This window comes from Carassius gibelio, chromosome B25 (genome assembly GCF_023724105.1).
Source record: "Carassius gibelio isolate Cgi1373 ecotype wild population from Czech Republic chromosome B25, carGib1.2-hapl.c, whole genome shotgun sequence".
Taxonomy (NCBI): Eukaryota; Metazoa; Chordata; class Actinopteri; order Cypriniformes; family Cyprinidae; genus Carassius; species Carassius gibelio.
The window spans coordinates 13,154,949-13,178,834 of record NC_068420.1 but is presented as its reverse complement, the minus strand read 5'-3'; the positions used below and the strand labels follow the sequence as shown (position 1 = coordinate 13,178,834).

Genomic DNA, 23,886 nt, shown 5'->3' with positions numbered 1-23,886 from the left:
AAATATAATATGCCTGTATCTGCTGAAGAATACGGTGTTGTTTTCAATGCCATTCCATCTGGTGTGTCTTTTCTATTGCAACTGCAAGGTATTACATTTCCAAATGTATGCTTTTCTGTAGATCAACAAAAAATAACTATTAAATTAGAGCTCTTTTTCAGAGAGAGATAATAATGATTCCTTACATAATACCTTATTGGAATAGCATTGTAGAGAACATACCTTGGGAGAAAGTATGGACCTTGCCTCATACAGCCTATCTGCTTACCAATAAAGTGAAATAAATAACATTTAAGTGAATTCACAAATGTTAGCCAATTAAAGCCTTTCTTAGGAAATATTATATATATAATTAAGTATCGGTACTTTGCAGAAATATCGATACCAAAAGTAGCTTCCGAGTATCGATAACTCGATACTGCAGCATCGCTGTGCACATCCCTAATGCGCACATCAATATCGCGTCCATTTTCTCATGCTAAACAACGATATTTAATGTATCTGCATTACTCTAAGGGCAATCTAATTGGTAGAAGATAATATTTATTGTTGGTAGCTACCCTGTAGATGTATCTCTTCTAGTTACAACCGCAAATATAACATAATTACTGTATTTGCAGTACTGTAAGGCGACTGAACGAATCACCCCCGAGTCGACTCGTTCATCCCGAGTCACATTAAAGATTCGTTCAAAAAGAATGAATCGTTCAAGAACGACACATCACTTACTCATGCGCACTATGCACTGGGCTGTCTAAAGAAGTGCGTTTCCTTTTCAAATGGCATGTATGTGTGTGTGTATGTGTGTGTAAGAGACAGCTGTAGCCCCTGGGTGTGCTGCGCTTCCGTAACGCTTAAAAACTGCTCGCTCCATACTTCAGTTCAGACACAACAACAGTTGTGTTTTTAAAGCCGAGCCGTTTGTTTCCTCGCGCATTGTGTTTTTAAATTGAAGCGCATTCGTTCGCCGCTGTATTAACGGCTTTTTGGGCAATATTTGTACGCATGGACGAGTCGATCATCTTTTGTCTTTACTGATGTTAGAGGAAAGCTCCCCGGAAGATATATTTTGCCGAATGTGTGACTGACCAGTTGTTGAACGTTAACTTCTGTTGATACAATCTAACGTTAGTGGGTTTGATCCTCACATGGACTAAGTGGACAAGTCAAAAACATCTCAACTTCAAGGCATTTGGACACCAAGGGCTGATCGTCTACAGAACGCGTAGGTACTGTTATGTTTTATGCTTGTTCTTAAGCACCCATTTGCTTCTTTCACCCTTCTGCATGTCTGAGAACGAGGCGCATTGTGTTTTTGAATCTGAATGCGATGGTCTGCTTCCCAGCTGTCCAAACAAGAGCCACTTGAGGCTCCTGCATGAGACAAAACGAGTCTTTTGAGGTCCATTATGATTTGTTAATCATCTTAAAGCATGTGTGTAAGATGCATTGTAAAATGCATTGGATGGTGCACAATGGACTAGTCTGAGATGTATGGTCTCATTGTCAGTCCTGGCTGGATCAGCAGTGCAGTTGCCCATCCGCATCATTCTGGGACTGTTATGTTGTCATGGTTTTGTGAGTGTTTAATAACAATATCTTAATCTGGGACTGGTCTGTAAATAACTGAAATGCGGTTTTGGAGGCATACACTCATTTTTTGGGGCTGTTATGGGACACCTGGGTAGCATGATATTGTACACTTATTTACTAGTAAACATACAGCTCAGTCACTTGTAACCGAACCTAGAATGGTTACATGATATTTGAAGGGGAAAAAAATCATATGTTGAAAGGGCAGTTATTCAAATCATAGTAGAAAGGCCTCAGTGTTGTTTTTTTTGGTCTTCATTAATATTAATGAGATGAATTTAGAAAGGTTGAAATCCAAAGGTCACTTCCTCCTGCTAAAGAGCAGATTTTAAAGAACCAGTTCCCCAAATTGTTACTGCCATGTTTCAAACCTTCTAACTGTATGATTTTTTTTTTTTTTTAAAGAATATCCAGACCAATCTTGTTTTTCGGATAATGACAGTAAAAAAATGCATAAAAATACTTTTATTCTATAAAAATGGTATGAAGGGGTGTTGGTAATTTAATTTCTGTGTACCCAGGTTTTTATATATATTATATATCTAATTACTTAATATGCAGTTATGTAAATAAACTTGCTAAGGCAACATTTCTCATTTTTATTTAGTTTAACGTGTGTATTAAATTATAAATCAAATGGGCCTATATTTAACTTGATAAACTACAACTGAAATAAAATGAATAAGACATATAGGCATAAATTATATAGACATATATTTCAAAATGACAAAACCACACAACCAAATGTATGAATAAGTAAATATACAAACAAAAATGGAAAATATTAATAGCTGTAACAGTATAACACTGCTTTTTAATAATGTTGGTGTTAATAGTCATTAGATCTGAAAGCTTCAGAGCATGGGGAGATTAGATTTAGATTTATAGACTTATAACAAGAAGTTGGAATATAGTACAAAAGTATTATGACTATTTTATGTCCTATTATGTCATATTTCAAAGGCACTTCTATGGCACTTTTGGGGATTCCCAGTTCCCAAATAAATTGTCTACAATGTCCCTTTTTATATTTTTTCATCCACTAAAAAAGTGAAGTCGCCTACAGCTTTGGAACGACATGAGGTTTGAATAAATTTTGATTGAACTGTTACTTGAGTAAGATATTCCAGAATATCTCCTTTGTCATCATTATATGTGTATCTATGCCTTAATTGATTCATTCTTCGTTGCTTAAAACTGTATCAACTGGCCTTGTCGTCGCACATATGGCCGTTAAAAGCAGAGCCGCTTTTTTTGAAGAGCATCAAGACAGCACTTCCTGTTCAGTTCCTTTAATTCACATCTGCAAGAGCTCCTCCGTTGGGCTTCATTGCGTTTTGAAGTGTCTGTCAGAATCAATGTCTTTTTGTATTACTACTCGGCTCCGTAATTTGCAATGGGATTTCCCCTGCTGCTAAACTACTGTGCTTTTCAAGCGTTTTGTGGTGTGCTGCTCGTCTCATGTGCGAGAACATTGTTTTCTTGCTTATGTTGCCAACAGTAGTCAGTTTTTTTACCGACATATGCTATTTCCTTATTCTCATATAATGCTCAGTTTAATAGCAACACTTCCTTACAGAGCCTGACACGCGATACTGATACCGCTCATTAATGTCAAATCTCCTCGCAGTGTTATTTTGGCATTCAAACCAAGGGGACAGATACTGTCAAGCTGTGAAAATGGCCATAAATGTTGTGTTCTGTTATATTCTCAGTCTTCTGTTAGAGGATCAGACCTAAACTGAAGTGGCTCTAGTTGCATGTTTGATTGTAGAGCTCTTGTCTTGTTTATGTTGGTCGTCTCTTTGCCTCCCTACTGTCACAGTGGCTTGTCGGTAGATGACAGAGCGGTGTAATTAAGCATCAAAGGGAGCTGGAGGAGCAGCTCTGCCCAGAGGGGAGAGCGTTTGCAGGGTCAGGCTGGTGTGAGACACCCCCTGCCATGACACTGGCTGGTGTGGAGCTTAAAAAGCCTTGTGTTAACAGAACTGAAGGAAATAACTGGGTGTAATTGTGAAGGCTAATGCAATGTGACCCTCACGTTGCATTACTAAGGTCTTGTATTTGAATTTTTTATTTATATTTAATAATGTCCTATCCAATTTTGTGAGAAAATGTATCTATCTGTCTGTCTGTCTATCTAGTATTTATTATACAATACTCACTTGTCACTTAGTAGTCTGTGTGTGTGTGTGTGTCTGTGTGTGTGTGTGTATAGCCTATATGTGAACCTGGACCACAAAGCCAGTTTTAAGTCGGTGGGGTTTATTTTTAGCAACAGCCCAAAAACATTAAATGGTTCAAAATTAGCGATATTTTTTATGCCAAAAATCATTAGGATGTTAAGTAAAGCTCATGTTCCATGAAGATTTTTTAAAATCATTATTTCCTACCGTAAATATATCAAAACTAAATTTTTTATTAGTAAAATGTATTGCTAAGAACTTTGTTTGGACAACTTAGAATTTAATTTTTTGACAAAAATTGACACTTAAGACTGGGTTTGCAGTTCAGGGTCACATATCTATATATTCAGTAAAAATATAGTGCATACATACAGTATAAAAATGTATTATTATATTAAATAGCCATTATAGTGTGTTGTAATCTCACTTTTCTTAGTTCACATTGTTTTAATGTTCAAGAAATAAAATTAATATTTAGAATAATGTAATACTTTTTATTTGCATTAAAACAAAATATATTCAACCATATCCTATAATTTTTAATATTTCAGAATGAAAATGGCTATTTGATCAGCCCCAACACTGATTCCCTGTCGCCTTTGTGGGACTGCTTTGTCTTCCATCACTGTGGAATTTAGCACATGAATATTAATGACACGCTTGAGAAATTTATTGGTGATAAACCAATAACATCACAGTGTCAGTGTTACTGTGTAATCACAAATGCAACTGATGATTATTACTAAAATACATGTTGAACAGTTTAATGATTTTTCTTGTTGCAATTAAGTATTAGTGTTTTTACATGTTCTAAAATGAAGAAAGGCCACATGATTCAAAACTGTTAGTTAAACAAAACATATTTAAATTTTTTTTTTTTTTTGAAAGAAGTCATTTATGTTTACCATGGCAATTTTTTATGTGTGTGTGGATTATTTGCATTCATTTTTTTAAGAAAGCTGAGATAACATCATGGTTATGTGTGTTCATTTTGGCCTTGTTACCTTCTAAGACCGGGGGGTGGTGAGCAGAATACCCGAGGTCACAATCTCTCAACCTGTTGAATCTCGCCCCAATGCACTGATAGCACAAGTTTCACAAGAAATTCACATGATGCTGCTTTTCACTTTCATTTTCATCCTTTCTTACACATTTAGCGGCACAAGGCCAATAATTACCTTTTACAAAAAGTACAATAGTGGTGCAGTGACTGTTCCAGATTGTATGATGAGCAGATTCATGTAACTATAATTCTTTTCATTGAAAGAATTCTACAGCACCACCGTGGTACTGCATTCAAAAATCTGCTACTTACCATGCTCATTATTTTGGTAATATCAGAACGATTAGTACTTCTACTCTATATCCATGTTATAACTACAGACTAAAGCAGTTTGTCCAAAGCCTTTCTGAATAACCTTCAAGAGCAGTAACGCATGAAAACGAATATATACAAATGAATGGCTGATATTGAGCATTGTTCATAGATCCACACCCTGACACATTAGCACTTCATAACTGATCTAAAAATAGAGAGCATATCTCAGCGGCCCTCCTGAACTGTACTCATTAAATGAACATGCTGAACGATGCCCCATTTGTGGCAGAAAAGGAGAATTGAAGAGCATCCAAACGTTAGGATCATACGCTGTCGCTGACCCATTGAACTATTTTGTAAGCATCCTAATAGGTCAGATGTTTTGTTAAAAGGATGTGAAGTAGATGGATTTAGGGGATGAATGGCTGTGAGGCTGGAATCCTCTATCTCCGAGCACATCACGTCTCTGTACTCTCTCATTGAAGCTGGTTTCCTGGTTCCTCTTGTGGCCTGAAGGCAACTGTCATACCTCCCCCACCGAGTCTCACTGCTGCTCTCACACGTGCTTCACTTTGAACATGACAGCATAAATCACAGAAATCATCGTGGAAAAATATGAGGGGAAAAGTCATAGAAATTAACCTTCAACTAACTGAATCTTATATATATTATATACACCATACTGGCAAAGCAAAAAAGTAACAGCCACAACTTTATTACTTTATTACTAAACTTTTTTTTTACTTAAAGTAGTACATAAGCTTCAGTCAAGTACTGAATACTTATGTCTTTTTTTTTTAATGCGACAAGCTTTGCACATCAGGATTTGGCAATTATCTGCTATCCTTCTCCTCATCTCCTCACATCTCAAGTAGGGTTGGGATTAAGGATTATTTTTTAAACGATTAATCTAGCGATAATTTTTTTTGATGCATCAAATTATCTAACAATTAATTTTTTCCAGACCGATTCGATTTCGATTATCTCCACATTAATTGACTACTAACAATTTATACATGTTGATTTACATATCTGAATGAAAAAAACATGAATTCCTTAACATTGCAATATATGTTTATTGCTCTTAAAATTACAAAATAAAAGACTGACTAAGAATGCATTACTTTGCACTTGTATAGAGATAGCATTCAATAAAACCTTGAAGCCTTTTAAACGTATAGCTTACTGAAACAAGCTTAATGAACACATAGGGCCTAGCTTACTGAAACAAGCTTCTTTTTTCAGATGAAAATAACAACAACTTGATCTAGCATTCAATAAAAAAGGTCACCCAAAATACTTGTTTAGAGCAATTGAAAGAATACAGTAACCAATGTAAACATGAGGGCTTTAAGCTAATACAGAGAGTGCTTTTCCAAAAAAAATATAAAATAAAAATTAACAGTGGGAGCCAGCAGCGTGTCATGGAGAAAAAATAAATCTCCGAATGCTCCACGTGAAACTTTGGCGTTCCGCCCTTTTTCTATCGTGTCTAATTATTTTGGTTAATATGCACGAGGGGGAGAGAGAGAGAGGGCAAGAGCAAGACAGCACTCGTGTAGTTTGAAGACTGTGAGTGCGCGAGCGCACGTGGCACTTTGGTGTCTCGCCCTTTTTCTATCGTGTTTAATGATTTTGATTAATATGCACAAGTGAGAGAGCGAGCAAGAAGCGCTCGTGTTGTTTGAAGATTGTGAGTGTGCGCGCAGCCGGGGTTCTCTCTCGTACGCGCCCGGTCAGGCGCAGCAGTCATTCTATTCTACATCCCTCACCGATCAAATAAGGCTTTGACAGCCGCCAAAAAAAAAAGATCAATGCAGAAAAACCCCTGGATTGGTTATATAACGTGGGACAGTATGTTGATCCGGCCATCGCGTATATTCAGCGCACATAAGGTAAACGTTTTGAAAACATTTTTTAGAGAAATAAAAACAGGTCGACGAATCGATGCGCATATTTTGCATCAACGTATTTTTTGCGTCGACGTCATTGATGACCTCGACGCATTGTCCCAGCCCTAATCTCAAACTCTGTCAGGTTGGATGGGGGCAGTTGTACATTTCCAGATTCCAGATTAGAAATATTTGATTGGGTTCAAGCCCCTGCTGTGGCTGGGCCAATCATGGACATTCACATTTGTCTATAAACCTTAAGATCATTGTCCTGTTGGAAGGTGATTCTTCTGCCCAGTCTGAGCTTCTGGAATCTCTGGACTGGCATTTCATTAAGGCCATCTCTGTATTTTGCTGCACTGAGCATTTCTTCTAGTCTGAGTCCTTCAGTCATGCCACTGAATAACAGCCCCACAGCATGAGGCTGCTCCCAGCACACTTTACTTTCGGGATGCTACTCTGAAGGTGCCTGGTTTCCTTCAAACATGATGCTTCGAATTGAGGTTCATCAGACCAAAGAATCATGTTTCTCACAGTTTGAGGGTCCTTTAGGTGTTCATGTGTATTCACTAAGGAGAGGATTGCTTCTGGCCATACCAGCATAAAGCACAGATGTTGCAGAAACTCTGTTTCTTCTATCTCCACATATGATCATGGAGCTCGACTACAGTGACCATTAGGTTCTTGGTAACCACACTAACCAAAGCCATTCTCCATCAGTTGCTCAGTTTGGCCAGCTCTAGGAAGAGTCCTGGTTGTTCCAAACTTCTTCCATTAAGGATAACACAGACTACATTAGGGCTGCACGATTCATCACATGTGATTGTCGGTAAAGCTGGTTCTGTGATTAGTACTAAATGTCCATCACCTGCTTTCAAATGGAGTGGCATTTACTACACAGAGCCGTAGTTCGCTGACAAGCTACGCAATACCGCGTCATAATCGCAGATGAATCGAATGCAGTTATGAACGCGATATTGCGTAGCTTGTCAGTAAACTACGGCTCTGTATATTAAGTGCCACTCCATTTGAAAGCAGGTGATGGACATTTACTGCTAATCAGAACCAGCTTTACAGACGAGACCCGCATGACAATCACATCTGATTAATCGTGCAGCCCTAGACTACAATCTTATGTGACCCTTCAACCTTTTCTGAACTCTTCCACAGATGTGTGGTTTGATGCAAGCCTGTCTCTGAGCTATACAGGCAGATTTTTTTTTCTAAGGGGCCAGGGCTTAGTCTTTGCTCTAATATGCATTTTCGGCTATTAGACCGTATATTAAGACGGGTGTGCCTTTCCCAATCATACCCATTCAAGTGAATTTGCCACAGGTTAACTTCACTTAAAGTGTGGTAACTAAATAAGGGTATGAAAGCTTATGCAATGAAATCAAATATTTTTATATAAATTTGCAAATATGTTAAAAACCTGTTGTTTGCTTTGTCAGTATGGTGTATGGAGTGTAGAAGTAATTTAAAGCAGTTAAACATAAGGCTTTAACGTAACAAAATGTGAAAGAAATAAAGGGGTTTGAGTACTTTCGCAAGGCACTGTGTGTGTGTGTGTGTATATATTTTGCATTTTAACAAATTCAATAAATTATTATATTGTTCATAATTTTTCACAATCTTTATTTGCTTGATTTTAAACTAATTTTGTTAATAAGAATTATTTTAACAGATCAAACATTTCTCTCTCAAAGAGGAATGTTTAAAATATTAATGTATTCTAGCAAATTATAAATTGTATTTTCAAATAATTACTTTTTTAATTTTCTAATTTACTATTATTTTTTAATAATTACAATAATAAATAATAAATTTAAAGTCAAAGATTACTCTCACGTACAGGATTTAAAAGTATGAATATATTTTAATAAATTATTAATAGTAGTTTCTTACTAATTGTTGTTGTTAATTGCAATAATAATTAGTAAAAAAAAAAGATTGCTCTCATAAAGGAATCATAAATATTAACAATAACATTTGCATTAGTTGTATTAGTTTATTATTTGTATTCATATTTTAAAATATTTTGTTTATATTTTTTTAATTCTTCTTTGTGACAGCAGTCTTATTTTACATTGTTTACAAATATCTTAGTTAACTTGTATACTAATTTTATTCTTACTTATGTAAATTGAATCTTTAATCCTTATCCAGTAATAACTTAAAATAATAGGAACTGGAACAGCACTGCAAAAAAATCTGTCATAGACTTGTTAGTGCTTAAGTTACTCAACACCTTTACTAGACACTTATGTTTTTATGTGAAATTACATATAAGATTCTGAAGGATACTGGTGTTGTCCTTAAAACCAAAATGGATTCATTTGACCCAGTCTTGATAAAACAAGGTTGGAGCGTCCAGTTCTGGCATACAAAGACACTTTTGTCGAAGTCTGTGAATAAAAGGAAAGTCTTTGGTTCTACATCATACCCTCTGGAAACGTCCGCAGTCCGTGTCATCTTCGAGCCACCAGAGTATCCTGGATTCAGTGCCAGTGAGCTGACCGCTGGCCTCCAGAAGACTGCTGCAAGTTTTCAGATACTCAAGAAATGAAAAGTTCTCTTGTGCGAGGCGTAGCCCAGCCGATGCAGTCCTTAAACGATGATATCATTTGTAACGAGGGATTTGCCAAGGCACACCCCAAAATTGTTGGTGATCACAGAAAAGCCTCATTGATTTTGATTGGTGAATGCATTCCTCTTTGAATGTCAGCCTCTTGTTTTCTAAATGAACCATTTTCTGTTTTGTTTTTGTGGTTGGGTCTTGAATGTTGCTCAGATTTGGCAGTATCCTGCTTTTTTGATGTGACACACTTATTTGTCTGTGTGCAGCAACTTTAGATGTTTTCACATGATTGCATCATTTGTTTCCCTCTGTTACGGTTGTTTAGGGTGAGCTTACTCAATAACACCATCTGGACGATTTCCACAGCTTAGTGTCAGTGCGACAGTCAAATTATTTAATGCAAGTCGAAAATATGTTACTTCAGATTTATATTACTATTTATTTTTCTAGGTGGCTGGTTAGGTGTTATGGGCAGATTCTTTGAAAATCAATGTTTATTTTTTATTTTTTACAATTTCAGATTGAGTTCTGCATCAAAAGTGTGTTGCATGAGGTTAGAGGGATTATTCAAATCTCTTCCGCAAGTATACGTGACAGATGATTTATGTGATGATGAATATTAACAGAGACAATGTATGCCATAACAAACTACTCTAATAACGCATCTTGTAAAGCACAGGTAGCTTCAAGTAGCAAATAAGTGGATAATGAAAGGGATATTAATAACTCATTGCTTTAATTGACTAGTGTGGTTAAGAGGGCGGTTACTTAAATTGAAAAAAAAAAAATCTTCCTGCCACTTTTTGCAGACCACCTGTGGCAATATGTTATTGCACAGTTTATTCCACAAACTTTTTTTTTTTTTGCATCTTAGTTTTGTTTTTTTATTATTACTTTGCTTTGAGGTTTGTTTGTCTTGTTTTATCTTGTTTTCTAATTTAGTTTAGTGTCACATTTTGTTTTGTGTTTTTTTTTATATAGTTTTAATTTTTTGTTGTTTATTTTTGTTAAGTAGTTTTGTATTTAGTTTTGTCTTGTTTTTGTTTAGCTTTCATTTTTTTCTTTTTTTGTAGTTTGATCTTTTTATTTTTATTTTTTGGTTACTTTAGCCTTAATTTTTTTAAATTGTTTTGTTTAGTTTGTATTTTGTTTTGTGTTTTCTTAAAGCGAAACACTCAATTTTATAAAAAATTTAACTTGCTCCATGTCTCATCAAGGGGTTCTTGAACTAAAAAACAAACAAAATGGTTTCATTCTGCCTTGCAAAATGAGTGCATTAAATTCTTGTACGTTTACTCAGGCATTTTGAAAAATAACAGTTCAAACTGACAAATTCGGACATATTTGAAATGGCAAGCTACTACAACGACAGTTTGTTTCCTGTCTTTAGATGATTCATGCTATTCCTATGTTTGGGGAGTATAAAATTAGGTAGTCCGAGCAGCAAGGGAAGACTGTGTTTTTAAAGGGAAGTGTGTTATATCCTCACTGTAAGGGCTTCTGTGGATTGCGCCGACGTTGGCGCCCCTTTTGCTGTATGCTGCTCCAGCCAGCACCCTTGAACCCGTAGTTCTCATCACCCACCAACGCCTGCTTGCCAATACAGGAAGACCGTTTAAGTCTCGGCAGCTCAAACAGGAAGTGACTTCATGTTGTGGAGCTTGCTGCAGCTTTCAAGCCAGAGCTACTTTGCATTGAACAGAATGGCAGTCAGCGTTGGTTGACATATTAATGAGGTCAAGGCACAGTATCACCGCATGCTTGTGAAAATAAGGTGGGAGGATTGAACCGGTGTGAATTTCACTGTTACACACAAAGAATGATAAAAAAACTGTTGCAAATAGCTGCAAAAGGTATCAAAACCAGCGTGCACAGTCTTTGAAGTCAACAAAATGGAGCCTGTTTACTTTCTTAATGACAATTAAGCACAAATGAATGGCACCGACGAATAAAATCAAGGCCCTCATCTTATTTTCATTGAAATACATCACATTAAAAAACAAAATAGGTTGCGGATGCTGTTTCATGTTGACTTTTAAAGCTCTTTTTCTGTTTAAGAATATATAACTTGTTAGATTTCCACTTCTAATGTAGAGCAGAAATGTTTCAGGTAAATTTGGTATCTGCTTCCAGGTGCAGCATAATTCCCGTAAGAATTCGTCCCTAACTGCCTGCTAATTTGTTCCCATGAGAGTGTTGCGTGACGATGGCAGACTTGCAGGTGGCAAGTTCAGTTCAGAAGTTTCTTCTCCCTACAAAACTTGTCATAGTGGATAGAAAGGAATAATAACTTCACGTTGATTCACATTGCTCATCGCCATGAAAGTGAAAAGTGTTTTTTTTACTTCTCATTTCTGCTTTCTGCTGTTCTCAATTCTCAAGCTGTGGTGCGAGTTCGTTTTTTCCATAGTAATATATTTTTATTTGTGGAACAGCACAGTTTTATTTAACCTCGTGTTAACAAGAAGAAACCAAGTCTCATAGCCAGATCTTTGAGTAAACGGCACTAGATCTAATTTAGTGGCCGCTTGGACCAGAAGAATCAGACTGAGATGCGAGATCGGACTAACTAGCATACTTATCTTATGAAAAAACTTATGAAAAAGAAAAACTAGTATTTAGTTTATTTAATTTCACATATTGAAGTATAAATAATTGCAATTTGTGCATTTGTGATTTATGGCCTATGTAGAGCTTCTGAGTATCTAAAAGATGTCAGTTATTGGCCATATATTCATCAGTACATTTAGCATTAATTAGAGGCTTTTCCAAGTCTAAAGGGTGTGATGGGCTCTGCTCACGCTGAATATTTAACAGGCTTTTTGCAAGCCTGCTTGCTGCTCAGCCCTTCTTCCTGTCTGAGGCATCGGAAAATCTACAGCCGCCACTTCCCTTTTGAAAGTGTGTGTGCTTGAACAGTGTTTGCGGACATGCTTGGTAAATCTAACTTTGAGTCATTGCTAAAGATAATTTTCTGTATCTGTATTACTTTTCAGGATTTAGCATTGAAGCACTTGTTTAGTGTTTTTCATGTTATTTGAGTGTTTCATTAAATAGTTTTGTTGTTTTAATTTAAAGTGCATCCACTAATTTCTTCTTATTTTTATTTGCAGATCTTTGGCCAGTTCTGGCTGCAGCTGTACACCTCAGACTCAGCTCTGATGTTACCGGCTGAAACGGGTCGACTGTGAGAGGACGACTTCCCTCAGTTATGTCTACCTTTGAGGTAACACAGACCTTGAAATGTTGCCATTTGGCTATAATATGAATTATGGCTTATTTTTATTTATACAGCATCCTGTGTTTGTACATCAATGGCTTTTCCTTATATTCCCATTCCTCTCTCTAGACAATCTGGCCTCCCGGCACCGAGTGTGTAGCCAGGTACAACTTCCCTGGAACGGCCGACCAGGACTTGCCCATGTGCAAAGGAGATGTCCTTACTATAATTGGAGTAACTAAGGTAAATTTCTAAAATGAATGATAGACATTTTAAAGAGAAAGACTATAATAAATGTGCTATTCAATACCTTTTTGTGAAAAACGGACTGAAATCCATGTCAGTAGTTTTTTAAATTGATTTCCACTCCATTGAAAGGTGCAGCATGAACATCCTGCTAAATATCTATTCTGTGGTTTACATAAGAAACTGTCATATATGGGTTCGGAGCAACATATGACAAAATACATTTTCATTTTTGGGCACCCATTACTTTAGAATTTGTCTGCTGGTGCTTCCTTCCAGGATCCAAACTGGTACAAAGCGAAAAACGCAGCAGGACGAGAGGGTATAATACCAGCAAACTATGTTCAGAAGAGAGAAGGAGTGAAATCAGGCAGTAAACTGAGCCTTATGCCGTAAGTACATAGTTTATTTGCATGCACTTATTTTTTTAGATATACACAAGACGTTTTTTCTTCACTGATCCTCACTTGAACTACGATAAGAGAGAGTGTTTGTGTGCATGCCATATTTAGCATGTGTCGCTGATATAATCACAGATCACCTACTGCCGTATATCTGTAATAATACACAGATGTCTTCCTGTGTTCCGGTCCACCACAATAACCCAAGGACTCATTTGAATCAGCTTGCTGTTTAAAATAGAAGGAGAAATCAGACAGTTATACAAATAGCAGTACTCAGAGAAGTAGAAAAAAGTCCATCTCTCAGCATATGATATGCAAAGGCCAGAGACATGCATCACGATTAGGGTTCGGTTGTAAGAGAGCATGCGATATTCTTCAGTTACTTGCAGCTTTTAGAAGAAACAATGGATATAATGACGCTGTCATCTCAGTTTATTCAGCGTGGAAATGCAGCATCAAGTGAATCCTTCAAACCTGATGTATGGGACCTGGATGTCTGCTTTGAGCCATGTGTAATGGAAGGTTTTGTTTTAGATGTGTAGCAGATTATGACGGTAGCAGTCGTTTTTATGTCGTCTAGTGCACAGCTTTGGTTTATTTTCGATGCTGTGTATGTATATGTGTGGGTAATTGGGAGATACAGATTGGATGTTTGTCATGCCAGGGAAGCCACAGAAGGGCCAGGCAAGGCCAGCGCTTCTTTTGGAAGCCTGTAATTTAGCTTCCTTTTCTCAGTCTTCTGCACAATATTACAGTATGTATTGGAATCAGAGTTTCTCACTAAATCTTCCTGATAGCTGGTCTTAATATATACTAAACAAGACAATACCATTCAGAGTGCTTCATTAATAACTTCTAAAGCATTTGACTGATTCAAATGGATAACTTTCCTGAGACTTTTTGACTGATTCATTAAAAGAACTGGCTCATTAGAGTCATTTATGAATCTGAATACAGTGACTGAATTCATACTGTATTAGATTGAATTAATACAATTCACATCTGAGATAAACTACAATTAGAAACAAAACAATGCTATTTTGACACATTTTTCGGACACATTTTAATGTTACCATTACAACAGCAGTTTTTTGTTTTTAGCATGTTTCAAAGTGTTAACTCACAAGTTCACAAGTCTTTTTCACTTAATTCTCTTAAAGAAACGGCTAATAAGAGTCATTATTTTGTGAACTGGACTACATTTATTCATTTAGTATTTATCCAAACCAAGTTTCAAATGAGGAGCATCACAGGCAATTAGATGATTTCAAATTAAAAAATGTTTTTAATTTCTTTCATTTCAAACTGCATTTATACAAAAAATGCTGTATGATTTTTGTAGCATATATTACGTTTTCTACATAAAATACCAAGTATCACAACAGATGACTTGAATAGCTCTATTTGGAAAAGAAGAAAAAAACATCAATGACCGGGTGGATTTTATAGGCGAGTTAATCAGCATAGAAATTAAGCTAATTGCAAGCATAGACAAATGTAATAGAACAAAGATAAAATAAAATAATAAATGATTATATATATTATATAAGTAAATCGTAAGTCAGTATTCAGGTACAAAAAATGTAATGATCAAATGTAAAATAACACAGCATAGTCTTCACTGTATAAATAAAATTCAACAAAATTTGTTAAAGCTAAAAAAGTGATTTATCTCTCCGTTTTGATTAATGTTAACATTAAATTGGACTAATCTACTGTTACACATCCATTTTCTTTTTCAATTGTTTACCTTCATCTAAGCCATAAGCAAATGTGTTTACAAGGATCCTTGCAGAGACATGCATTTTGACATAGTTGTGAACAGAATTCAGTGTTCACGTGCATCTGCGTGGCTCTCACCGTGTCTACACCGGATGCAAGCGGCACGGCGCAACGTGACAAAACACTGTAGAAGCCATTATATGATGCTGTCTGACAACACTGGATGCAGTGCATAACGACAACTCCCCGACAGCAAACTGATGACGATCAGTGTGCTTAACATCGCACATCCTGCGATGTGACTATCGTGGATGCGCACATTGCGATATAGATGCTGAAACAATATATCGTCCAGCTCTAAGGTGTTTTTATGATTCAAAGCGCAACACTGATTAAAAATTATAACTTGTGGGTTCATGAGACTTTCTGAATAATCCATTAAAAGAACTCTCTCAGAGTCTCTTAAAGTCCCCCTGAGGTCAAAAATGTTATCCCTTAAAACAACATCAACATGACGTATTTAAATGTTTTTTTTCTTGTGAGAATAATTTTGTAATGCCTTAAAATAACTTGAATGTAACTCTACACCTCATTTACTATACGCAGATCTATGAATATGCAAATTAGCCCCGCCTCCACTGTCACACCAGCCAGAGCCTCCTGATCCACAGATAATGACTGATAAAACAACTACAGTGGATACTGTAACAGTTGTTAACGTGAATTAATTGACGATGTTGTGAAGACTCGAATCCAGCCAAGTTTGTGATTCAAGTCAAGTCTTTATTGTCAGTTCTTCCTCATGTACAGTACATACATACAGAGAATCGAAATTGCGTTTCTCTCAGACCCTCTGTGTATACGGATAACACAAACAGTAGAGCCTAAAAATCTAGATCAAATATAAAATACAAGATATAGCTATACAGTAAGGGTATGTAAAAATGACATATAATAAAATTTTATTAAAAATAAAGTTAAATAAAGCAGTGCAAGGCACATGGCAGAGTGAGCAGACCAATGCTGCACGAAGTGACTGGTGCATGTCATCGTATGTCAGTGGTGGGATGGTGCCTGGGGCAGAGGAGGGATGGGGGGGGGTGGGGGGGGGGGTCAAATTCGGGAGCGAGATCAGCTTCCTTACAGGCCTGATGGATGAAGCTGTCCTTCAGTCTGCTGGTCCTGGCCTGGAGACTCCGCAGTCTCCTCCCTGATGGCAGCAGGCTGAAGAAGCTGTGTGACGGGTGGGTGGGATCACCTGCAATGCAGAGTGCAATGCATTCCAATTCACGCCCGCGAGCATATGTGAGTGAAGTGCGGACGCCATTGAGGGAAGATGCGGGTCTGACCCCGGGCTACTTTTACACTGTTGCCAGGGGTTATTATTCAAGTTAGTGGTTCCAAATACAAATAAATTTGCAGTTACAGCACATGCCATCACGAAAATAGTGAAAATATCAACAGCTAGCGAAACCTCTACAGAAAAATATGCCTTTGGGAAACTAAAGTTTTACGGAGAAAATACGAGCTAAGGTGTTGATTTAATATATTGGATCACTGTTTGTCTAAAAGCATATTAAAAACACCATATAGACAAATAAAAAACTTGATTTTCACTAAAGCGGGTAGCAAACACTTTTATCCAAACATCACAAGCAGTTTGTTTTAATTTTTAAAAAAGTATCTCTGGCCTTTTCAACTTGTAGTGAATCGGTGTGTTAGACCGATGCAAAACTAAAACTTCTTGGTTCCTGGGTATTTCTGACTGATTCATTAAATGAACTCGCTCATAAGACTGACTGAAAACTATTATTCATCAGACCACAGCAACACAAAATATGCTTTGATATGACGGTATGTAAATGATGAACAGAGCAAACACATGTCTTTTATCTGTGGTCACTCAGATGGTTCCATGGAAAGATCACACGCGACCAAGCCGAGAGGCTGCTTTACCCCCCAGAGACTGGCCTCTTCCTGGTGCGTGAGAGCACCAACTACCCTGGCGACTACACCCTGTGTGTCAGCTGCGATGGCAAGGTGGAGCATTACCGCATCATCTACCACAACGGCAAACTGTCCATCGATGAGGAGGAGTACTTTGAAAACCTCATGCAGCTCATGGAGGTGAGGGTTACTGGCTTAAGTCCTGGTTTAAGTTTAAGTTGTTGTTTTCGTAGAAAACAGTTCTATTTATGGTCTTATAGATGACAATCACACTCCAAAGTTAGCCCAGTGGGTTGTGAAACCAACAGGCTTCTTCCTGATGTCCTCTAACCGCCTCGTCAACATTTTCAAATTGATCGCCACACGCAGATACAAGAATAGCCTTATCAGGAAGTCAGTCCACATCAGACGCGCTGGATACAGAGATGGAGCAAGCTTTTATGATAGACTCCAGGAAACAATTTTTTACACGCACACCTTGTGCCTTGAGGTCAAAGGTTCAGTCCAGTCTTGCTGGAGGAAGTAACACTGCTAAATAAGAGCTTGGTCAACTTGTTGAATGTCACACTGACTGACAGAACATCCCTCATGTATTTATTTACCATTGTATTTACATGAAACCGTTTGCAGCATCCTTCAGAGAAAGCTAAATGACATGGTATTTCTTCTGAATTATATTTATTTATAGAATGTTTATATATGCAGATGATACCCGGACCACAAAACCAGTCATAAGGGTAAATTTTTTTAAACTGAGATTTATATGTCACCTAGTAGCTGTCTTTCGTATTTTAGGAGACGATCATCATAAGAGGATCATTATATTTTTGGGTCCTTGACATGAGAAAGTTTAAAAACCCATTATAACGTAATGATGATATATTCAAATCTTCTTAGGCAAGCAAGCACCACTTAAATTTTCATGTGCAAATCCACTTTGGCAGCCAACATACAAGCTTTTTATTGGGTGCCAGTGTTGCTATGTGGTTGCTAAGGTGTTCTGAGTGGTTTTAGCGTGTTGCTGTGCAGATCATAGGGGGTTCTGGGTGGCGGCTTACTGGCACAAATCAGAAGAGCCCATTTTTCATATTCTGGGCAGTGCACAACTTTTGTCAAACAGGCCTCGTCATTTGAGATGAATTCAAGCATGTACCCTAATGAGAGCCCTTCTAATGAAAAGAGAGGCTTAAAAAGAACCGATTTTACATAGATGTAGGATGTAAATGACTGATTTGTATAATTTTACATATCTTTTTTTTTTTCACTGTCCATTGGCCTCATTTGGGATGGTCTGTTTGATTAACCAGTGATCTGCTCTCAGTTAGGTGTCAATGGTTCTGCTTTGGTTATTTTCGATTGGGGTCTGGGTGACTTCAGTTGGGTTCCTCAAGTCTCTCCTCACCCATTCTATGACAGAATTCCACACATTCTTTAGTGTAATTTTGGCTACAGTCGCCCTCTCTCTCTTTCTCCCACCCTCATAACCTCAGCTGAACAGTTGTGCTCTTTCTAAAGAAGTGGACGAGTCTTAAACGGTCTACAATAAGCCTTTATGTTCATAGTGATTAAATTACTGCAGATGATATTCTAACCACAATCCACTCGATAAAAATTTCTCAGTGGAGAGATATTTCAAAAAAAAAAAAAGCTGTAAATGGATACTGTCCACTGTCATCTGTAATGGCTCATTATGGCGGCGTTAAATGTAACAAATAAAAAAAAAATTACATTTATTCAGAAAGGATGCGTTGAAATTATCAAAAGTGACCGTAAAGACATTTATAAAATTACAAAATATTTCTATTTCAAATAAATGCACTTTTGAACTTTCTATCTATCAAACAATACAGGAAAAAAATTATCATTGTTTCCACAAATATATTAAGCAGTGCAGTTGTTTTCAATATTGAAACGAAATGCTTCTTCAGTAGCAAAAATCTGCATATTAGAATGATTTCTATCATGTGACGCTGACTGGAGTGATCATGCTGAAATGTTAAAATTTTATCATATTAGTGTTTTTATTTTATGTTTGGTCAAATACATGGAGCCTCTGTGACATAATTTTTTTGAAAGATTTATTTTTATTTACCGACCCCCAAATTTCGAACATTACATAAAACATTTAACAATCTTGTCATTTATGATGGTTAGTAACTTTAGAAACTCAGGTCTGTTACCCTGCTCATTTTTGTTTGTCAGGGAAATGATCAATACGTCCAAGAATGAGCGCAGTTTTTGGAGTTTAGACATGCAAATGTGTTGTTATTTTGAGCGCGCGTGTAACAGCGGCGCAGTTCCTGGAACAGTCGATAACGAGGAAGTGACAAAGAGGAAACGAGAGCAGGTTCCAGATCATTGCAACCGCCCAATCGATTAGTACCACGCCGCAAGGCCTTCACGGTTATAGCTTCCAGACACATAGAATCAGAAACACAGAATCAGAAACACGTATTTCAGCACCGAAATGATAAGAATCTAGTCGCCTGTGTGGACTTGTTCATCTGAGGAGAGGAAGCGCTATCAATAATAGAACAGGCGTAATACAACGACGACCTCTGCTGGCCATCACCGTTTACTGCGTTAAAATGTGCTTGTCTTAAAATGTTTTGAAAGCTAACAACACATTATATTTCACGAGTTCTTGCCTATTTAAATAGCACGTTGAAATCTCATTTATCTTAAGTCGTAAAGTGCACTTATTTGCGTCTTGATTTGCATAATTCAGTCAAATGTTCATTTGTTTGAATTTAATGTATCATGGTATTTACATGAACATTTTACCATTATACTACCATGGTATATCGTTTGTAAATTAGCTTAATTTGCTTTTGTGTGTTTTAACAGCACTACACTAATGATGCAGACGGACTTTGTACCAGACTTATCAAACCTAAACTCATGGAGGGGACTGTGGCGGCCCAGGATGAGTTCTCCAGAAGTAAGATACATGAATTTGTTAAATCATAGAGAACTAAATTGCTGTATGGCTTCAGGGTTTGTTTAATAAAAGATATTTGAATAGGATGATTAATCTTGCTTCTCCACAGGTGGTTGGGCTCTGAATAGGAAAGAACTGAAGCTCATCCAGACTATCGGAAAGGGAGAGTTTGGAGGTACGGATACTTTTTTTGTTAAGGAATAACATCTAGAGTTCAGGGCCCAGATTTGACATCGTTCCGCTTACAAAAATGAACACACTTTTATTAATAACACCATAAACTACTCAGGCAGCCTTACTTGCAAGTGTTAGAAAAATCTGCTCTGTTTGGTTCTTAGATGTGATGGTGGGAGACTACAGAGGCAAGAAAGTAGCGGTGAAGTGCATCAAACATGACGCAACAGCGCAGGCTTTCGTTGCAGAGGCTTCTGTCATGACGTACGTCCTCCCCGATTGACAGAGAATACAAAATAATAAGGATTTTTATGTTTTTATATTGAATTTTAAATATTCACATTGAATGTTACAGGCAACTACGACACAATAACTTGGTACAGCTGCTGGGGGTGATCGTAGAAGAGAAGGGCAGCCTCTTTATCGTCACCGAGTATATGTCCAAGGTCAGTGAGTGATGTTGGACTGGACGTATACATTTAATCTTGTCTTTAAATCATATAAATCAGTATTGGAATGTCTTCATTTCTTTTTTTCAGGGTAGTCTAGTGGACTATCTGCGCTCCAGAGGCCGTAGTGTTATTGGTGGAGATCGTTTGATCAATTTCTCAATGTGCGTTTTCTTTTTATCACATCTTTTATTGTGTTTTTCCAGCTAAATGAATCATTTTTCAAAGATTTTCTTTTGTAGGGATGTCTGCAAGGCGATGGAATATCTCGAGGCCAATAACTTTGTGCACAGGGATCTGGCAGCTCGTAATGTTTTAGTGTCAGAAGACAACATGGCAAAAGTCAGCGACTTTGGCCTCACCAAGGAAGCATCATCTACTCAAGATACAGCCAAACTGCCTGTTAAGTGGACTGCCCCTGAGGCCTTAAGGGAGAAGGTATGTCTTCGGCTTCTGTTTGAATATGTTTAGAGACGATCCTCTTTGTCTCTTTTTTTAATTTCTCCCTGTCTGTCTGAAACAGGCGTTTTCCACTAAGTCAGATGTATGGAGTTATGGCATCTTACTGTGGGAGATCTATTCCTTTGGTCGGGTACCTTATCCAAGAATTGTAAGTCTCTTCAAAACACCACAATTATTATTATTATTATTATTTTATAATATTTTTGTATTATTAGTTGTTGTTCATGAATACAATTCGTATTTCTTTCACCTAGTTAAAATTAGAACTACTAAAATAAATAGAATATAATAATCAGTACATTTTAATCCAAATTCTATACACCTCAAAACAGAAACATGTCGAATAAAGTCAATTATTATTATTTTTATTATAGTTTTATTAAAGAATGAAATGCATGCAAGGTCAAAAAACACTTTCATTGTCTTATAATATGCATTTATTTTTGCCTTAGTTGCTCAATGACTCCCAAACGATTCACTCAATGTTTCCATTTTTCCAAACTCCTCTTTTACGTGACTCTTATCTGCGTTGATTAGTCCGATTGGTCTCATTTTAATTTTATCTTGCCTGTAATGACTGATAAAGCAGCGTATGTGAGTGCTGAGCTCTAGTTGCAAAGAATGAATTTGCATTTTCATTCAGATCAAGTGAAAAGACCATCATGTGGGCGAGCAATATTCTAATGATTCATGTTGACGTCAACATGAAACGGCTTGGGATTCTTTTAAAATCGACTCGTTTTAATGACTCTACTCTTGAGTCGACTCTTTCTTTTGAGAGACAATAACTTTATACACGGTGCACGTTCAGATTTCAAACTTTCCAGGATGTTACCATTCACTTAGAGCGGTGTTACACACTGCTTGAAAGGTAATTAAAAAAAAATCCATAATAGGGGCACTTTAAATTTACATTAAATAGTTACGAATTAAAGTAGATGGTAATATAATACATGCAATACACAAAAAAAGAAGCATGGCCAATAAAAATATTGTAATAGTAAAGTAGTTTTTAAAATTATTATTATTTTATTATTAATATTACTGTTGTTATATAAGAAGAATAATCTAATATAAAGTAAAATAGTATATTAAAATCTATAATAATATATATTTTTTAAGCTAATAGGTCATCTTATAGCAAAAACTTGACCAATAAGAGATACATTTGTAATTATTATTTTACATAATAACAACAGCAGTAGTAATAATAATAATAATAATAATGTAATTTAAAATAAAATAACTAAAAATAGGATATTAATACTCAAGTTGAAATAAGAAGTAAAAAATATTACATAAAATACATTTGTGATCATTTTTATATATTTTTATATAATTGATACTATTATTAGTAGTAGTACTATTCAAATTTTACTGTAAATAATCAAATGTAAATTTAAAATACTCTTAAATAAAGAATAATTGCCATATTATAATTAATGCATTTTGTAATGTTATTTCTATGTGAATTCAAAAAATATATATATTGAAGTGTTTCACAAGATTTCTGAACATAACACATGATGCCTACAATTGTAGTATCAAGGCAGATTGTAGCAGTAGAGGACACATTTGTGCTAAGTTGTGGTGTCCTTCATCCTCTGCTCTGTTCTCTGTTCAGCCTCTGAAGGAAGTTGTCCCACGCGTAGAGAAGGGTTACAAGATGGACGCCCCAGACGGCTGCCCGGCGGTGGTGTATGACATGATGAAGCTGTGCTGGACTCTGGACCCTGTGCAGCGTCCCAGCTTCAGAGAACTGAGTCAGAAACTTCAAGATATCATAGCCAATGAGCTTTACCGATAAAAGACAAAAACTAAAGGAAAAAAAAACAGAGGAAGACCTTCACGGGACCATTCTCTTACAGTCTGACCAAAATCTACTCCTAAAGCAGTGGACTTGGAAAAACATCAGCCGAATTTGTGCACTCTTTTTTTCTACTTTGCATCGCTTTCATGGCTTGATTTTCTTAATTTTGGGGAGGCTGGCCTTCTCTACAACAACAACTCACCTCTTTTTGATTTAGAAGATCTTCAGCCTCCTTTGATATTTCCTCATACGCTCCCTTATTCTGGGCTTCTGATTAGTATATTCTGCAAAAATATATATATAAAAAGGAAAGACAAATCAGCTAATATCAAAAGACAATAAAAATCACAAGAAATGCTATATAACGGCACCCATAAGACTGGTTGTCTGCAAAATCTTGTAACCAAGAACAATAATTGGCACTTAGGGAGACCGTATGCTCATCCCAAACTGTTATCCATTTCATTAGCCAGTGAAATCCACCAGAGAATCTTTCTTCCATTTCACAGTGCCTTTATGCCAGAAGTCAGTTTTTTTTTAATATTTTTATATGTTGTTAAGAAGCGCTTGAATTTCCTGCTGTCTTGCTCATCTTTTCAAACATGCATCAGTCTGAGCCTCAAAACTAGAAAAGATGAATATAAACATTGTGGGCCTTTAAAAAGAGATGTGGCTTGTGTGGAAGAGACAGATTGCTTTAAAAAAATTGCTTTAAAGAAAAAAAAAACCTTAATAAAACTGAGAAATGTTACAAAACGTCAATACAGATTTGAGAAATATTTGTGATGTATGTTGACTTTTGTGAAGGACCTAATTTTATCTTCGTACTTTTCATATTTTTTTCTTTGCTGCCATATTTCATAAAAAAAATTCATTCCACCTGACCAGTTTGATAAAAATGAAAGATAAAGACAAAAAATAAATAAAAAGGCTGCCAAAAAGCA

General features: G+C 36.5%; 1 protein-coding gene across 5 annotated transcripts; it reads left to right on the top strand.

Annotated features, from left to right (window-relative positions):
* Positions 1–759: 759 nt before the first annotated feature.
* Positions 760–23,886, top strand: LOC128014265 (tyrosine-protein kinase CSK). 5 transcript variants are annotated; one of them, XM_052597696.1, is made up of 13 exons: positions 760–1,225; positions 12,681–12,793; positions 12,917–13,030; positions 13,286–13,425; positions 17,067–17,286; positions 19,954–20,047; positions 20,157–20,222; positions 20,386–20,485; positions 20,577–20,667; positions 20,761–20,834; positions 20,913–21,108; positions 21,194–21,280; positions 22,757–23,886. In XM_052597696.1, the coding sequence occupies exons 2-13, from the start codon at positions 12,779–12,781 to the stop codon at positions 22,937–22,939; spliced, it is 1,380 nt and encodes a 459-aa protein (XP_052453656.1). In that variant the 5' UTR covers positions 760–1,225; positions 12,681–12,778; the 3' UTR covers positions 22,940–23,886. The 5 variants fall into 5 exon arrangements, with proteins under 5 accessions (XP_052453656.1, XP_052453655.1, XP_052453659.1 ...); XM_052597695.1 differs by having other exon boundaries at positions 760–1,229; XM_052597699.1 differs by having other exon boundaries at positions 761–1,225; positions 13,313–13,425.